Source organism: Callithrix jacchus, chromosome 5 (assembly GCF_049354715.1).
Source record: "Callithrix jacchus isolate 240 chromosome 5, calJac240_pri, whole genome shotgun sequence".
Taxonomy (NCBI): domain Eukaryota; kingdom Metazoa; phylum Chordata; class Mammalia; order Primates; family Cebidae; genus Callithrix; species Callithrix jacchus.
In genome coordinates, this window is record NC_133506.1 from 38,892,259 (window position 1) to 38,908,103 (window position 15,845).

Consider the following 15,845-nt stretch of genomic DNA (forward strand, 5'->3'; position numbering starts at 1 on the left):
GCGCAGGCGCGCGGCGCCCGGCTCGGACCAGAGCTAGGCGCTGGGCGGCCACCGGCTGGCGGGACAGGTAAGCACCCCGCGGCGCGTGGGCTCGGACCCTGCGGTCCCTGGGCACCGCGCCACCCTGCTCCGCCCAGGGTGGCGAGGACTCGGGTCTGCAGCCCCGCGCCTCGATCCTTCCGAGCGCCTGGATCCTTCGGAGCGCCTCGGACAGGCAGCGCGGGCTGTGGAGGAGGTTCGGGAAACGCCGGAGGGAGCGGTCGGGGCGGGGCGGAGCGCGGAGGGGGCCGGGCGGGTGCGGAGCTCCCGGCCCAGCTGACCCTGCGGCGTGGCTTCGGGCTGCTATCCAGAGGGCCGAGGAGGGCGGAGGCTGCGTGTTTGGAGATCTGCAATCAATTAAGAGTTTTTCATTAATGGAAAGGAAGTGTGGAGGGCTGGGTTTGGTTTTCTTGTGAAGTGGGTTATTTGGCAAACTTTCCTGTCATTAATTTTCGGTTTTTATAATGGAATTTTTTTCTTTCTCTTTTTATTCCCCCCCTTTTTTGTCATAAAGAGAAAGAATAAAAAGAATTCCGCCATTTTGGCGTTTTAAAAAGTAACCGTTCTGCAGAGCTGTCGGATCAGTGACCGCCCTGCCCGCCTTTGCCTATACAGCCCCGGGAGGCGGGTGGTGGAGCCGGATCCAAGAACCCAGCCCTCAGGGCCTCTTCGGTCCCCTCCCACGTCCGGGCAGCAGCTGCGGCGAGGGGCGCGGCCGAGGTCCCACGTTTTTGGCGCTCAGCCTCGCAGTGTGTTGTTTTTTGGGTGTCTGTCGAGGGATCTACTCGCCACCCAACACCTATAGTGAGGGCATTTATTGGGCATTTTTGTACACAAGGCCTTGGAAGGCCAGGGATTGAGGAAACCTTGTCAGACAACAAGAGAAAATACAGATGGACACACTCAACCAATATTTATTGAGCATCTGCTATGTGCACAGCTCTGGGCCGGGGCTGCAATGGTTGTTTTAGGTCCAGTCCCCTGGAAACAGACTCCAACAGCAAGATTTGAGTAGGTTTTTTGGAGTGCTCTTGCGAATATCACCAGTAGGGGAATGAAGACGGGTTGGGCGGAGGAAGAAGCCAAACTGCTGATGTCGTCTCAGCAGAGGCCTCTGAGAACCTAGAGGCCTGAAACTGGAAGCTTTGGAACCGAGATAGCCCTGCAGAGGTGTTCCAAAGTAAGGCAAGGGCGGGGGGAGTCTTTATACCTCAGAGCAACTCGTCACTGGCTGGCTGTTTCCAGGAGAGCCTTCAAGTGAGGTAGCTCCCTCGGCTCAGAGCCAAGAGAGGCCGACAGCCTAAGACTGAAAACTTTCTTCAGTGTCCACCAGAAACCCAGGTTCTTCTGAGTCCCCTCTTACTTCATGGCAGACTCCTTCTCAGTTTCTTTTGCTAGACCCTCTTCCTCTTCCCAACCTGTAAATGTGGGTGTGCTCCAAGCTTCCCAGTTTTTTTTTTTTCCTCCTGCTCCCCACTGTTTTCTTTATACTCAGTTCTGTGGTTTCCTTCCCTCCCTCCCATCCTCCGTTCCTTTCTGCCTTCCTGCCTGCCTTCCTTTTTTCTTCCACCTTTCCTTTCCCACTGTTTTCTTTATACTCAGCTACATGGTTTTCTTTCCTTCATCCCTCCCTCCCTTCCTCCTTCCCTTCTCTCCTTTCCTTTCTTTCTTCCTTTCCTTTCCCTTCCTTTCCTACAAAATTTTTCCTTCTCTAAAAAATTTTTTGTAGAGGAAATGTCTTACTATGTTGCCCATGCTGGTCTCAAACTCCTGGGCTCAAGTGATCCTCCCACCTTGGCCTCCCAAAGTGCTAGGATTATAGGCATGAGCCACCAGACCTTGCCCCAGGTCTGTGGTTTTAAATGCCAGCTATACATGCTGGTCTTTAAATTTATACTTCCAGCCCCGATCTCATCCATTATCTCCAGAATATAAACTTTATGAGAGCACTTTGTCATGTTTGTGACTGTAACCACCCCAGAGCACAGAATGGTGCTGACACGTACTTGGTCCTCCAATGTTTGCTGGAAAAAAGGCAGCAAACCCAAACAGAAAGGCCATCTTCAAATCCAGCTTCTTCAAAAGACCTGAAATGTGATAGGTTTTGACCAGAGTAAAATTCTTTCAGAAGTAACCACATTCACTCTTAACTGCCAGTGTTTAGAATAAAAAGACTAACTTAACTCTATTTATTTTTTGAGACAGGCTGGAGTGCAGTGGCATGATCTTGGCTCACTAACCGCTGCCCCTTGGATTCAAGTGATTCTCCAGCCTCAGCCTCCTGAGTAGCTGGGATTGCAGGCATGTGCCACCGTGCCCGGCTTTTTTTTTTTTTTTTTTTTTTTTTTTTGAGACGGAGTTTCGCTCTTGTTACCCAGGCTGGAGTGCAATGGCGCGATCTCGGCTCACCGCAACCTCCGCCTCCTGGGTTCAGGCAATTCTCCTGCCTCAGCCTCCCTAGTAGCTGGGATTACAGGCACACGCCACCGTGCCCAGCTAATTTTTTGTATTTTTAGTAGAGACGGGGTCTCACCATGTTGACCAGGTTGGTCTCGATCTCTCGACCTCGTGATCCACCCGCCTCGGCCTCCCAAAGTGCTGGGATTACAGGCTTGAGCCACCGTGCCCGGCCGCTTGTTTTTTAGGACTCACTCTGTTGCTCATGTTGGAGTACAATGGTGCGATCTTGGCTCACTGCAACCTCCACCTCCTGGTTCAGTTGATTCTCCTGCCACAGCCTCCTGAGTAGCTGGGATAACAGGCGTGTGCTACCATGCCCAGCTAATTTTTTGTATTTTTGGTAGAGACAGAGATGGGGTTTCACCATGTTGCCCAGGCTGGTTTTGAACTCCTGGCCTCAACTGATTTGCCCACCTCAGCCTCCCAAAGTGTTGGGATTATAGGGGTGAACCATAGTGCCTGTCCTGCCCAGCTAACTTTTGTACTTTTTGTAGAGATGGGGTTTCACCATGTTGGCTGGTCTCCAACTCCTGAGCTTAAACTGATCCACCCACCTTGACCTCTTGAAGTGCTGGGAATTCAGGCATGAGCTACCACGCCTTGTCTAACTCTATGTAAAGGTATTTAAAATGGTACAAGTACCATTCAGCTGTGCAGAGCAAACAAATTGGAATTGATATTCAGGGAATTATGTTTTATAATTTTTACTTTTTTTTTTTGAGGTGGAATCTTGTTCTGTTGCTTTGTTACCCAGGCTGGAATGCAGTAGTGTGATCTTGGCTCACTGCAACCTCCACCTCCCGGGTTCAAGCGATTCTCTTGCCTCAGCCTCCCAAATAGCTGGGATTACAAGTGTCTGCCACCACGCCTGGCTAATTTTTTTGTATTTTTAGTAGCAATGGGGTTTCACCATGTTGGTCACACTGGTCTCGAACTCCTGACCTCAGGTGATCTACCCACCTCAGCCTCTCAAAGTTTTGGGATTACAGGCGTGAGCCACTGAACCCCGCTAATTTTTTTCTTTCTTTAGAGACAGTATCTTGCTCTGTCACCTAGACTGGAATACAATGGTGAGATCATGGCTCACTGCAACCTTGGCCTGCGCTCCAGCAATCTTCCTACCTCAGTCTCTGGAGTAGCTAGGACTACAGGCATGCACTGTAACACCTGGCTTCTTTTTATTTTTAATTTTTTTAATAGAGACAGGGTCTCCCTGTGTTGCCCAGGCTGGTCTTGAACTTCTGGGCTCAAGCAGTCCTCCCACCTCGGCCTCCAAAGTGCTGGGATTACAGGTGTGAGCCACTGCATTGGGCCTATACAGTGTTTTTTTGTTTGTTTTTTGAGATGGAGGCTTGCTCTGTCACCCAGGCTGGAGTGCAGTGGTGCGATCTCGGCTCACTGCAACCTCCATCTCCCGGGTTCACGCGATTCTCCTACCTCAGCCTCCCCAGTAGCTGGGATTACAGGCACATGCCACCAAGCTGGCCCCATGCAGTGTTTCTTATTAACAAGTTCAAGTTACTGAAATCCAACACAAGTACTTATTAAGCACCTACTATGTGCCAGGTACTAAGTGTTGGGGATATAGCAGTGAACAAGACAGTCAGCATTTATGTGAAGATGACTGATCAAACACAAAAATAAATGAAGATCACTGTTGATTATAGTGAAGGATGAGCAAGAAAGAAATATATAATAGTAATGAGACAGAGCGTAGTGGGATGGGGAAGGGGTGTGCTACTTTAAATTCTTTGGTCAGGCTGGGGTTGATGGCTCACGCCTGTAAACCCAGCACTTTGGGAGGCTGAGGTGGGTGGATCACCTGAAGTCAGGAGTTGCAGACCAGCCTGGCCAACGTGGTGAAACGCCATCTCTACTAAAATACAAAAATTAGCTGGGCTATGTGGTGTGCACCTGTAATCCCAGATAGCAAGCTGAGGTAGGAGAATTGCTTGAACCCAGGAGACAGGTTGTAGTGAACCAAGATGGCACCACTGCACTCCAGACTGGGCAACAGAGTGAGACTCTATCTCAAAAAAAAATTTTTTTAATTGCTTGGTCAGGAAAGATCTCTTCTGAGGTGACTATTGAGTTGAGGCCTGGAGGATGGGAAGGAGCCAGTCAAGCAGAGAGCCTGGGGAAGGGTATTCCAGGGGGACAAACAGCAAGGGCAAAGGCTGTGACATGGGAATGTTGGTAAAGCAACAGAAGGAAACCAGAGTCTGTTGAGTTGAGAGAACAGGGGAAGAATGATGAAGGATGAGACCAGAGATAAAAGCAGGGGTCAGATTTTCTAGGGCAAAGCACTTTAATTTTACTGTAAGGGCAATAGAGAGCCACTGAAGAATTTAGACAGGGAAATGATGTGATTTGGTTTATGTTTTTAAAGCCTTTTCTTACTGGAGAGTAGATTGTAGGGGTGCAGGAAAGGAAGCAGGGAGATGGGTTAGAAGGCAATTTCAGAAGTCCAAAGAGAGCTGACGTTGGCTGGGACTAGCATGGCAGCAATGGAGAGGGAGAGAAGTGGTTAGACCTTCAGTGTTTTGGAGGTAGCACCGACAGGCCAATTTTAATACGTATAAAGCTGTGCTGTCCAATACAACAGTCATGGCTACTGTCGTTATTTATTTATTTATTGTCAGAAACAGTGTCTCGCTATAGTCATGGCTACTGTTGCTATTTGTTTATTGTCAGAGACAGGGTCTTGTTGTGTTGCCCAGGCTAGCCTCAAACTCCTGGGCTCAAGCCGTCTTTCCATGTCAGCCTCCAGAGAACTGGGACTACAGTCCTCCACCATTGTACCTACCTACTGGTCACTATTTAAATTTAATTAAAATAAAATAAATTCACTTCCTCAATCATAGCCCATTTCAAGTGCTCAGTAGCCATATGTGACTAGTGCCTATTTTGTTGGACAGCTTAGGTATTAGACATTCTCATTATCACAGAAAATGCCAGACAGTGCTCAATACATTTTGACAGTGGTCAATACATTTTAGGCGCTGAATAAATAGATATTAAGTATATTCTTTGTATCTCTAGGTCTTTGTCTTTACCTATTGCATGAACTCTATTAAATGCTTCTTCTGCCTTTGCTTTATTAAAACAAAATCATATACTGACTTGACTGCATTGTCATACACTACATTTTTATGCTCTTCAGATGCATACATTTGTTCAACAGATGTTTGACTGCCCGCCCTGTGCTTGGGGTTGGAGGGAGTGGTGGACAGGGCCATAAAAGAACATGATCAGGAAAGATCCCACCTCCCAGGAAGATGAACACTGTAAGGATGAAGGAAAACCTGATACTTAAGGTCTCTGAATCCCCAGAGGGAGGATGGAGTGATTCTAGTGGGGAGAGAGGTGGGGTCAAGAAAAAGGTGAGTTTGGATGTGACCTGGGCTATGTTCTGAAGACAATTGCAGACAGAACCTTGACCTGAGTCATGCTTCCCAGAGTCGGTTCTGTACATCACAGTTTACTAAGTACCCTCACATATGCCACCCTGCCCATCCTTACAGACACTGGGGAGGTGCAGGGCCTGGCCAGAACAGCAGCCAGACCTGATGCTGGTCTCTGAAGGACCCTACTTCCCACAGGGCTGAGGCCTTTCTCTGCAGGTTACAGATTTGAAGGTAGCCAGCTTCTCGAAGAACCCCATCCCTTCATGTCACCATTGCTTCTATAACAAAAGTCCCCATCTGATCGCCCTGGGGGCTATGTTTGGCTTGTAGGCCTGACAGGATGGAGGGGCATGCTGAAATGGAGATGCTGAGGACACTGAAGGGGCCTTCTACAGGGGAGGTCAGCGTGCACTTGGTGGCCAGAGACAGCCCCGGTTCTGGTCCTCACCTGCCCGCAACTGCCTTCATCATTCCAGGTGGGTCAAGGTAGGGTAGGAGTCTAGGGAGGAAGAGCATGTCTGTACTTGTTCAAGCAAGTGTGGATCCTGGAGAAGGGATGACCGTTTTCACTCTCCACCTGCCTTCCTTCACATGCCTACACATGCATGGCAGGACTGAGGCAGGGCCACTAGACTCACCCGTGTCGTGTTTATTTGTATATCTGTTTACAGCCAGCTCGGCCACCCTCAGCCTGCCCAGCAGTGCCCTGGATGTGTCTTGCTTTCCCCGGGAGCCAATCCACGTGGGCGTCCCGGAGCAAGTGGCCGGCAGCGAACCAGTTCCTGCCACCGTCCTGCCGCAGCTTAGCGCTGGACCAGCCAGCTCCAGCGCCAGCACAGTGCGGCTTCTGGAATGGACAGAGGCTGTGGCCCCGCCCCCTGGGAGCGGCCTGCGGGTCAGTGTCTGTGGGGATTGGCTAAGCTTTGTAAACCACCGCCATGGGGCGGGGCTTGCAGGCCCGGAGGCAGGACCTAAGACGGAAGTTGGGGAAGCTGGCTAAGATGATGGACCCTAGGGCTGGGCTTTGAGTGAGGGACTCTAGGGGCAAGGCTTGAGTTGAAGCATTCCGAGGCCCTAGGGACCATGGGGGCGTGGCTTGGAGTGAGGTACTCTGGGACTGGGCCTGTGGGTGTCTGGGGGCGTGGCTTAGAATGGGGCACCCTGACTGGGCGTGTGGGAGTTTGGGGGTGTGGCTTAGAGTAGGGTACCATGGGACTGGGCCTGTGGAAGCCTGGGGGCATGGCCTAGAGTGGGGCACCCTGGGACTGGACTCAGCAGGTGCTTGGGGGCGTGGCCTGGAATGAGGGTTTGGCTAGTATAGCTCGGAGTGAGGCACCCTGGCTTGGAGTCTTGAGGCCTGCTGAGGGGCGTGAGCTGGCATGAGGCAGTGAGAGGACCATGACACCGACTCCGAGGTGGGTCAAGGACCCATACGGAAGTCGCGATCCTCAGACCTTCCCGTGCTCCAGTTCCGGATAAGCGAGTACAAGCCGCTGAACATGGCGGCAGTGGAGCAGCCTCCGACCCCCGAGCTGCGGCGGGAAGGCGTGACCGAATACAAAGATGGCGAGGCGCCGGCTGGAGATGGCGAGGAGGGTCCCCGGCAGCCGGGTAGGAGCCCTGCTCCCCAGGCCTTGAGCTGGGCCCTGTGCGGGTGGGGTGAGGCCTGAGCTCCATGAAGACCTGGGGCGGGGGCGGGGCCTGGGGTGGTCCTCGGGTGGAGGAGGTTGGAGAAGGCCATCTGGTGTGGAGACGGACCAAAGCGGAGGCAGGGCCTGAGGGGGCGTGGGCGGATCCTGAGTGTGGCTGTGATGAGGAGGGAGGCCTGAGGCCCATTTGGCCCCCGCAGAGGACCACCCCCAGAATCCTCCAGAAGATCCCTCTCAGGAACCCCCAGAGGATGATAGCACCTGTCAGTGCCAGGCGTGCGGGCCTCAGCAAGCCGCGGGTCCAGATCTTGGTTCCTCTAATGATGGCTGCCCTCAGCTGTTCCAGGAGCGGTAAGGGGAGGAGGTCGCAGCCCTACTTGCTCTGCCTTCAGCCCCCAAAGCCTCATTTCTGTTCAGGGGTTAGGAAAGGGGCTGGGTGGTGCAGGGCGGGTGGTTCCTTCCCTAAGGCTGGCCCTTCCTTAGGTCAGTCATAGTGGAGAACGCCTCAGGCTCCACCAGCGCTTCTGAGCTCCTCAAACCCATGAAGAAGAGGAAGCGCAGGGAATACCAGAGCCCATCAGATGAGGAGTCGGAATCAGAGGCTATGGTAGGAAGAGGGCAGTGGGGAAGGGAGAGGGAAGCTATAGCCTTGCCTTAATTCCCACTGTCCCCTCCATCAATCCAGGTTATGGAGCTGGGGCGGAGAAGACACTCATAATGACTCACTCATCGTATTTTGGGGTTCCATCCTGAGTCAGGTCCTAAACTTGATTGGAGAGAAATGAATTAATCACTCTCCTGATTTTCCAGAGCTCCCATCTCAGTCTAATGTCAAGGTTAAAACTTGGTCACGTGAACTAGCAACCAAAGTAGATATGCAGGCAGCTGGAATACTCCATAACTGGAGTCCAGTGGCTAGGCCAAAGGCCAGGGAGCACAGGGCTCTTGCTGCAGAAGCTGGAAGGGACAGAGCATGAATTCTGTTGGGCATGTAAGATCACAAAGCAGGTTTTTGTGTCCTCAGTTTCTCTACTGGATAACAAGGAGAGTGGTAGTCAGGCATTTTAATTAGGATGTGCATGCTCGCATGAGTCTGTGCTCAAGTGAAAAAGGGTTGTCTGCTGGAGCTGGTGGCCTGGAAGAAATTCTGCCTGTTTGGGGCAGAACACCACATGGCCAGAGAGCCAGGTCGGGGCCAGGATCAGAGGCTAAGACTTCATCCCAAACAATGAGGACAAGAAGCTGGTATCAGGCTTGCCTTCTACAGGAGAAGCGAGAAGAAGGAAAGGATCCAGAGGGACAGCCCACCACTAGCACCCCAGAGAGTGAGGAGTGGAGCAACAGCCAGCCTGGTACGGTGGCCTGTGTGTATGTATTCGTGTGAGGTGTGTATAGGGGCTTTGGAGGTGTGAGGCTGGGAGTGTGGATTATGATTATGATGGTAAGTTGTACATACATAAATGAGCATGAGTTAGTGTATGTGAAAGAGAGAGAGACAGTGAGAGACAGTTTTGGGTTTGTGTATTAGTGTATGAGTGTTCTTGGAGGTTATATCATTTGTTTGTTTATCCTCTATTATCCAGGCATGACTAGGCCCCACCACCAGGGAGATCTTGGCTCAGTTTTTGAAGACTTGAGTAGCTTTTACTGGCACCACATGTCATTGCTCCTTAGTGGTGGGACAAGCCTGCACTGGTCATTGGTCTGACATTCCTGTTTGGAACCCCATTCTGACTCTTTGATTCTAAGAAAAATGAAGCAGAGATCATTCATAGCTCCAACCCTCAGGCCTTCTCTATTACCATCTCCACATTCCATGTGACAACTGTCAACTGTAGCTAAGTAGCATTGTCACACTTGCAATCACATAGATACTATGTAGCAATTTGTTTAATGTCTCTTTTCATCCCTCAAAACCATCCACATAAGGATGGAATCTGTTTTTTTTTATTTTCTAGAATTTTTTAAATTAAAATTTTTAGAGGGTGACAGGGTCTTGCTCTGTTGCCCAGGCTGGAGTACAGGGATGCAAACACAGCTTACTGAAGGCTTGACCTCCTGGGCTCAAGCAATCTTCCCGCCTCAACATCCTGAGCTGCTGGGATGACAAGTGCATGCCACTATGCGTGACTAATTTTTAAAAAATTTTTAGAGATGTGGATCTTACTCAGGCTGGTCTCTCTCTCTCTCTCTCTCTCTTTTTTTTTTTAAGAGACAGGGTCTCGCTATGTTGCACAGGCTGGAGTGCAGTGGCTATTCACAGGCTCTGTCCCACTACTGATCAGCACCGGAGTTTTGACCTGCTCCGTTTCCGATCTGGGGCCAGTTCACCCCTCCTTTGGCAACCTGGTGGTGCTCAGGCTGGTCTCAAACTCCGGGCTTCCTAAAGTGCTGGGATTACAAGTGTGAGGGACCACACCTGGCCCTCTATTTTATTTTGTTTATTTATTTTTTGAGACGGAGTCCCACTCTATTGCCCAGGTTGGAGTGCAGTGGCACAATCTTGGCTCACTGCAACCTCCACCTCCTGGGTTCCAGCAATTCTCCTGCCTCAGTCTCCCGAGTAACTGGGACTACAGGGATGTGCCACCACACCTGGCTAATTTTTGTATTAATAGAGACATGGTTTCTCCATGTTGGCCAAGCTGGTCTTGAACTCTTGACCTCGGGTTATCCACCTGCCTCAGCCTCCCAACTGGTGGGATTACAGGCATAAGCCACTGCACCCAGCCTTTTTTTTCTTGCTTTTTTTTTTGAGACAGAGTCTCATTCTGTCACCCAGGCCGGAATGCAGTGGCTCATGCCTGTAATCCCATCATTCATGATCAGCCTACCTCAGCCTCCCAAAGTACTGGGATTATAGGTGTGGGTCATGACACCTGGCCTTATTTTTATTTTTATTTTATTTTTAATTTAAGAGATGGAGTCTTACTTGATTGCCCAAGCTGGAACTTAGGGCTATTCACAGACACACTACAGCCTTGCACTGCTGGGCTCAAGGCATCCTCTCACCCCAGCCTCCAGAGTAGCAGGGATTATGGGCATGTACCATTGTACTTGGTCCTTGTATCTGTTTTATTAATCATTGTATTCCTGGTGCTCAGCTACAGCCTGGTGTGGAATAGGTTCTCAATCGATGTTTGTGCAGATCACGAGGTCAGGAGTTTGAGACTAGCCAGTTTGAGACCAGCCTGGCCAACATAGTGAAACCTCATCTCTCCTAAAAATACAAAAAATAAAAAATAAAAATAAAGCCAGGCATGGTGGGTTGCACCTCTAATCTCAGCTGCTTGGGACTGAGGCAGGAGAATTGCTTGAACCTGGGAGGCAGAGGTTGCAGTGAGCCAAGATCATGCCACTGCACTCCAGCCTGGGTGACAGGGCAAGACTCTGTCTTGGGGAAAAAAAGTACACACACTTTAAGGCTGGGCACGGTGCCTATAATGACAGCACTTAGGGAGGCTGAGGTGGGAGGATCACTTGAGCTCAGGAGTTTGAGACCAGCCTGGCAACGTGGCAAAACCCTGTCTCTGCAAAAATTGCAAATATTAGCTAGGCATGGAGTAGCTGTGGTCCCAGCTACTCCGGAGACTGAGGCTGGAGAATCGCTTGAACCCAGGAGGCAGAGGTTGTAGTGAGCTGAGATTACATCACTGTGCTTCAGCCTGTGTGACAGAATGAAACCGTGACTCAAAAAGGTACTCAAAAAAAAAAAAAAAAAAAGAGACAGAGAGAGAGATGAAGTCTTGCTGTATTGTCCAGGCTGGAGTGCAATGGCAATTCACAATGCAGTCATAGCACATTGTAGCCTCAAGCTCCTGGACTCAAGGGATCCTTCTGCCTCAGCTTCCTGAGTAACTAGGACTACAGGCACCCTACTCTTGCTTTTTTTTGTTGTTTGTTTTTCTAAATGGTGTCATTTTTTTTTTTTTTTAAGACGGGGTTTCACCGTATTGGTGAGGCTGATTTTGAACTCCTGACCTCAGGTGATCTGCCTGCCTTGGCCTCCAAAGTGCTTGGATTACAGGCGTGAGCCACCATGCCTGGACCTGAATGGTGTCTTTTAAGGAGCAGAAAGCTCATTTTTATGATGTCCAATTTGTCCATTTTTTTAATGATTAGTGCTTTTTCCATACATTTTTATAAGGTACCTGTTCTTAATAGCTTTATTGAGATATATATCACATACTATATAATTCATCCATTTGAAGTGTAAATTCAGTGGTTTTTTTGGTGTACTCACAGAGTTGTATGATCATCTCCACGATAAATTTTAAAACATTTCCATCACTCCCAAAAGAAGTCCCGTAACTATTAGCCATCATTCCCCCTCACCTCCCTCCAGTCCTAGGCAACCAGCAGTCTGGTTTTTGTACACCAGATTTGCCTACTTTGGACATTTCATATAAATGGAATTAAATATGCAGTCTTTTATGACTGGCTCTTCACGTAGCACAGTGTTTTCAAGGTTTACATATTTTAGGCTGTCTATCATTCATTCCTTTTTATTGCTGAATAATATTCCATTGTATGGGCCTACCACACTTTGTTTATTCATCAGTTGATGGACATATGGGTTACTTCTACTTTTGTGCTATTATGAATAGTGCCAGTATGAACATTTGTATACAAGTTTTTGTGTGGACATATGTACTGATTTTTCTTGGGTATATTCTTAGGGGCAGAATTATTCAGCCATATGGTAACTTTATGTTTAGCCTTTTGAGGAACTGTCAGACTGTTTTTCAAAGTGTCTGCACCATTTTACATTCCCACCAGCAGTATATGAGGATTCCAGTTTATCCCCATCTTCACCAATGCTTGTTATTATCGTTTTTATTATGATCATTCTAGAGGTTATAAGATGGTATCTCATCATGGTTTTGATTTGCATTTCCCTAATGGCTAATGATGTTAGCATCTTTACATGTGCTTATTTGCCATTTATATATTTTCTTTGGAGAAATGTCTATTCATATCCCCGCCCATTTTTAAATTGAGTGTAAGAAACAGATTTTATATTGAAATACAAGGATTGCCATATGGAGTTGGTGAACAAGTTGAGATATGAATGTAAAATTCTTTACCAGACATTAATCAGTATGCCACTTAGAGCAACACTTTCTTAACTGTGGTCCTTAATCTAAGTTTACATGTGCAATTCTGTGACTTGTTTATGTGAATTGTCCATGGCTTTCATTACATTTTTAAAAAGGATCCATTTATATTTCCTAGAAACCAAAGGCAATTTTAATGGCTGACACCAGGTAAACAATAAACTATAGCATTTTGGAGCTCAGCCTCTTCAGTTTGTTGTTCCCAGGCATAGATCCCTATAAGGCACAGGTTAAACATAAATATCAGGCTCTTGATTAAACTTTCAGTGTCTTAAAATGAACTGATTATGAATTGGCTAACCATGTTGTATAGGAGAGAGGCAAACACACAAATATCTCTAGCAAATTGAAAGCAAAAAGACCCAGCACATGGTGGTACCCTGATGACTGCTTGTAATTGATTGGTTGGTCTTGAGTCTTGGCATTCCATTCTTCTCTCTGCATTTTCTGTCTTTTCTGTAGACATTGTAGTGAAAGATCTGACTAGAACCATTAACTTTTGAATTATCTGTACTGAAGTAACTGAAAGCATGCTGAATAAACTTCCCGAGGGAGTGAGAAGAAAGGAAAGAAGATGGGAGGGAAGTATCGTGTTGATTTTTAGGTTTGCATCATTGAGAAGCAGGGTTGAGGGAAGAGGAGGAAGAAATGGAATGGAAACAGAAGAGGAAGAAGAATAGAGCTAAGAGAATGTGGTAAGAAAGAAATGCCAAGATGGAATGGGTGGTTGGTAGCACATATGAAGATCAAGAGAGTTGAAGAATAAGAATAAGTCATTGATATAGACTTTAGTAACTGAAGAGAGCAGTTTCACTGCTTTGTAGAAGTAGGCATGAGACTAGGTGATTAAGAAAGGAATTGATCTAAAGGATGTAAAGTTCATAATATCCTCCTTTTAATTATTTCATTTATTTTTTATTATTTTTAGAGACAGGGTCTTACTATGTTGCCCATATAGGCTTTAAACTCCTGAGTGCAAGTGATCTTCCTGCCTCAGCCTTTTGAGTAGCTGGGACTGCAGGCATATACTGCTGCACCTGGCTCCCCTTTTTTATTTATAGCAAACTTAATCTTCATTGATACTCTACTTAACATATGTCAGAGTAGGTCTGTGCCCTAAGATGAGCAACAGAACAGGTATCCTAAATATCATAAGAGATTTTCTTCACACTGTTCCTCTGAGTACAGCATGCAGTTTCAGAGCCCCTAGTATTGCCACCTAACATTTTATTCCTTGATATTTTACCTATAAGATACAGAAAGAAGATATAGCATCAATAGACAAGAATTAAACTGTATTAGGGTATCTGTGGGGTTGTAATGGTAACTGACTTTTTCCCTGCCAAGTTTGGTATCTTTTTTTTTTAGACAAGGTCTGGCTCTATTGCCCAGGCTGGAGTATGGTGGTGAAGTGTCCACTCACTATGACCTCCACGGGCCAGGCTCAAGCCATCCTCCCTCCTTAGCTGCCTGAGTAGCTGAGACTACAGAAGCACACCACCACTCTCTGCTAATTTTTGTATTTTTTATAGAGATAGGGTTTCGCCATGTTGCCCAGGCTAGTCTCAAACTCGTGATCTCAAGCAATCCATCTGCCTTGGCCTCCCAAAGTGCTAGAATTACAGGCATGAGCCATTGTGCCTGGCCAATAGTATCTTGTCTTTTTTTTTCTAAAGTAAAATGTCAGATGGCCCAGCACAGTGGCCCACATCTATAATCGCAGCACTTTGGGATGCCAAGGCGGGTGGATCACTTGAGCCCAGGAGTTTGAGACCAGCCCAATCAACATGGTGAACCCCATCTTTAATAAAATTACACACACAAAAATTAGCTGGGTGTGGTGGTGCATGCCTGTAATCCCAGCTACTTAGGAGATTGAGGCAGGAGAATCGCTTGAGGCAGGAGAACCACTTGAGGCAGGAGAACCTGGGAAACAGAGCTGAGATCGCACCACTACCCTTCAGCTTGGGTGACAGAGTGAGACTCTATCTTAGAAAAATAATAATAGGCTGGGTGCGGTGGCTTACGCCTATAATCCCAGCACTTTGGGAGGCCAAGGCGGGCAGATCAAGAGGTCAAGAGATCGAGACCATCCTGGTCAACATGGTGAAACCCCATCTCTACTAAAACTACAAAAATTAGCTGGGCATGGTGGAGCATGCCTGTAGTCCCAGCTATTCGGGAGGCTGAGGCAGGAGAATTGCTTGAACCCAGGAGGCAGAGGTTACAGTGAGCCAAGATTACACCAATGCATTCCAGCCTGGATAACAGAGTGAGACTCCATCTCAGAAAAAAAAAAAAAAAAAAAAAGATAGAAACTGGATGTCACTATGTTGCCCAGGCTGGTCTCAAACTCCTGACCTCAAACAATCCTTCCACCTCAGCCTCCCAGAGTCTTTCTTTGTTTATTAATTAGTCTTTCCAGAAACTTACTAATTTTCTCTTTTTATTTTATTTTATTTATTTATTTTTTAAGATGGGGTTTCACCATGTTGGTCAGGCTGGTCTTGAACTCCCGACCTCAGGTGATCTGCCTGCCTTGGCCTCCAAAGGGCTTGGATTACAGGTGTGAGCCACTGCGCCTGGCCATTGTTTCCTGGTTTTTTTCTTTTTGAGACAGAGTCTTGCTTTGTCGCCAGGCGCCAGGCTAGAGTGCAGTGGTGCGATCTCAGCTCACTGCAACCTCTGCCTTCCAGGTTCAAGCAATTCCCCTGCCTCAGCCTCCTGAGTAGCTGGGACTACAGGCATGCATCACCACGCCCAGCTAATTTTTGTATTTTTTAGTAGAGAGGGGGTTTTACCATGTTGGCCAGGATGGTTTCGATCTCTTGACCTCGTGATCCACTTGCCTCTGCCTCCCAAAGTGCTGGGATTACAGGCGCGAGCTTTAAATTTTCTTTACCTCCACTTTCTTTGGGTTGATTTTACTTTTTCTAACTTCATGAGACAAATTTATTTTGATTTTAAAATTACATTAATTTTAGCCTTCCTCCTTTTCTAATATGTTCTTTTAAAGCTGTCATTTTCCTCTAAATATTGCTTTGGCTGCATCTCACAGTTTTTTTGTTTTTGTTTTGTTTTGTCTTGAGGTGGAGTTTCACTCTTGTTACCCAGGCTGGAGTGCAATGGTGCGATCTTGGCTCACCACAACCTCCGCCTCCTGGGTTCAGGCA

At 47.8% G+C, this 15,845-nt stretch overlaps 1 protein-coding gene across 17 annotated transcripts in view; it reads left to right on the plus strand.

The window, feature by feature from the left end:
* The window catches only part of L3MBTL1 (L3MBTL histone methyl-lysine binding protein 1), a 56,862-nt gene continuing 41,017 nt past the window's right edge, over nucleotides 1–15,845 (plus strand). For 9 of the 17 annotated variants that reach the window (XM_078371709.1, XM_054255382.2, XM_054255384.2 and 6 more), the window contains exons 1-7: nucleotides 1–67; nucleotides 6,237–6,382; nucleotides 6,578–6,801; nucleotides 7,376–7,517; nucleotides 7,756–7,906; nucleotides 8,039–8,162; nucleotides 8,823–8,907. In XM_078371709.1, coding sequence (XP_078227835.1) covers nucleotides 6,247–6,382; nucleotides 6,578–6,801; nucleotides 7,376–7,517; nucleotides 7,756–7,906; nucleotides 8,039–8,162; nucleotides 8,823–8,907 — 862 coding nt within the window. In that variant the 5' untranslated portion in view covers nucleotides 1–67; nucleotides 6,237–6,246. Of the gene's footprint in view, nucleotides 68–6,026; nucleotides 6,138–6,236; nucleotides 6,383–6,577; nucleotides 6,802–6,884; nucleotides 7,013–7,182; nucleotides 7,518–7,755; nucleotides 7,907–8,038; nucleotides 8,163–8,822; nucleotides 8,908–15,845 lie in introns of those variants that run through there. The other 8 variants (XM_078371715.1, XM_078371717.1, XM_054255381.2 and 5 more) reach the window with 7 other exon arrangements.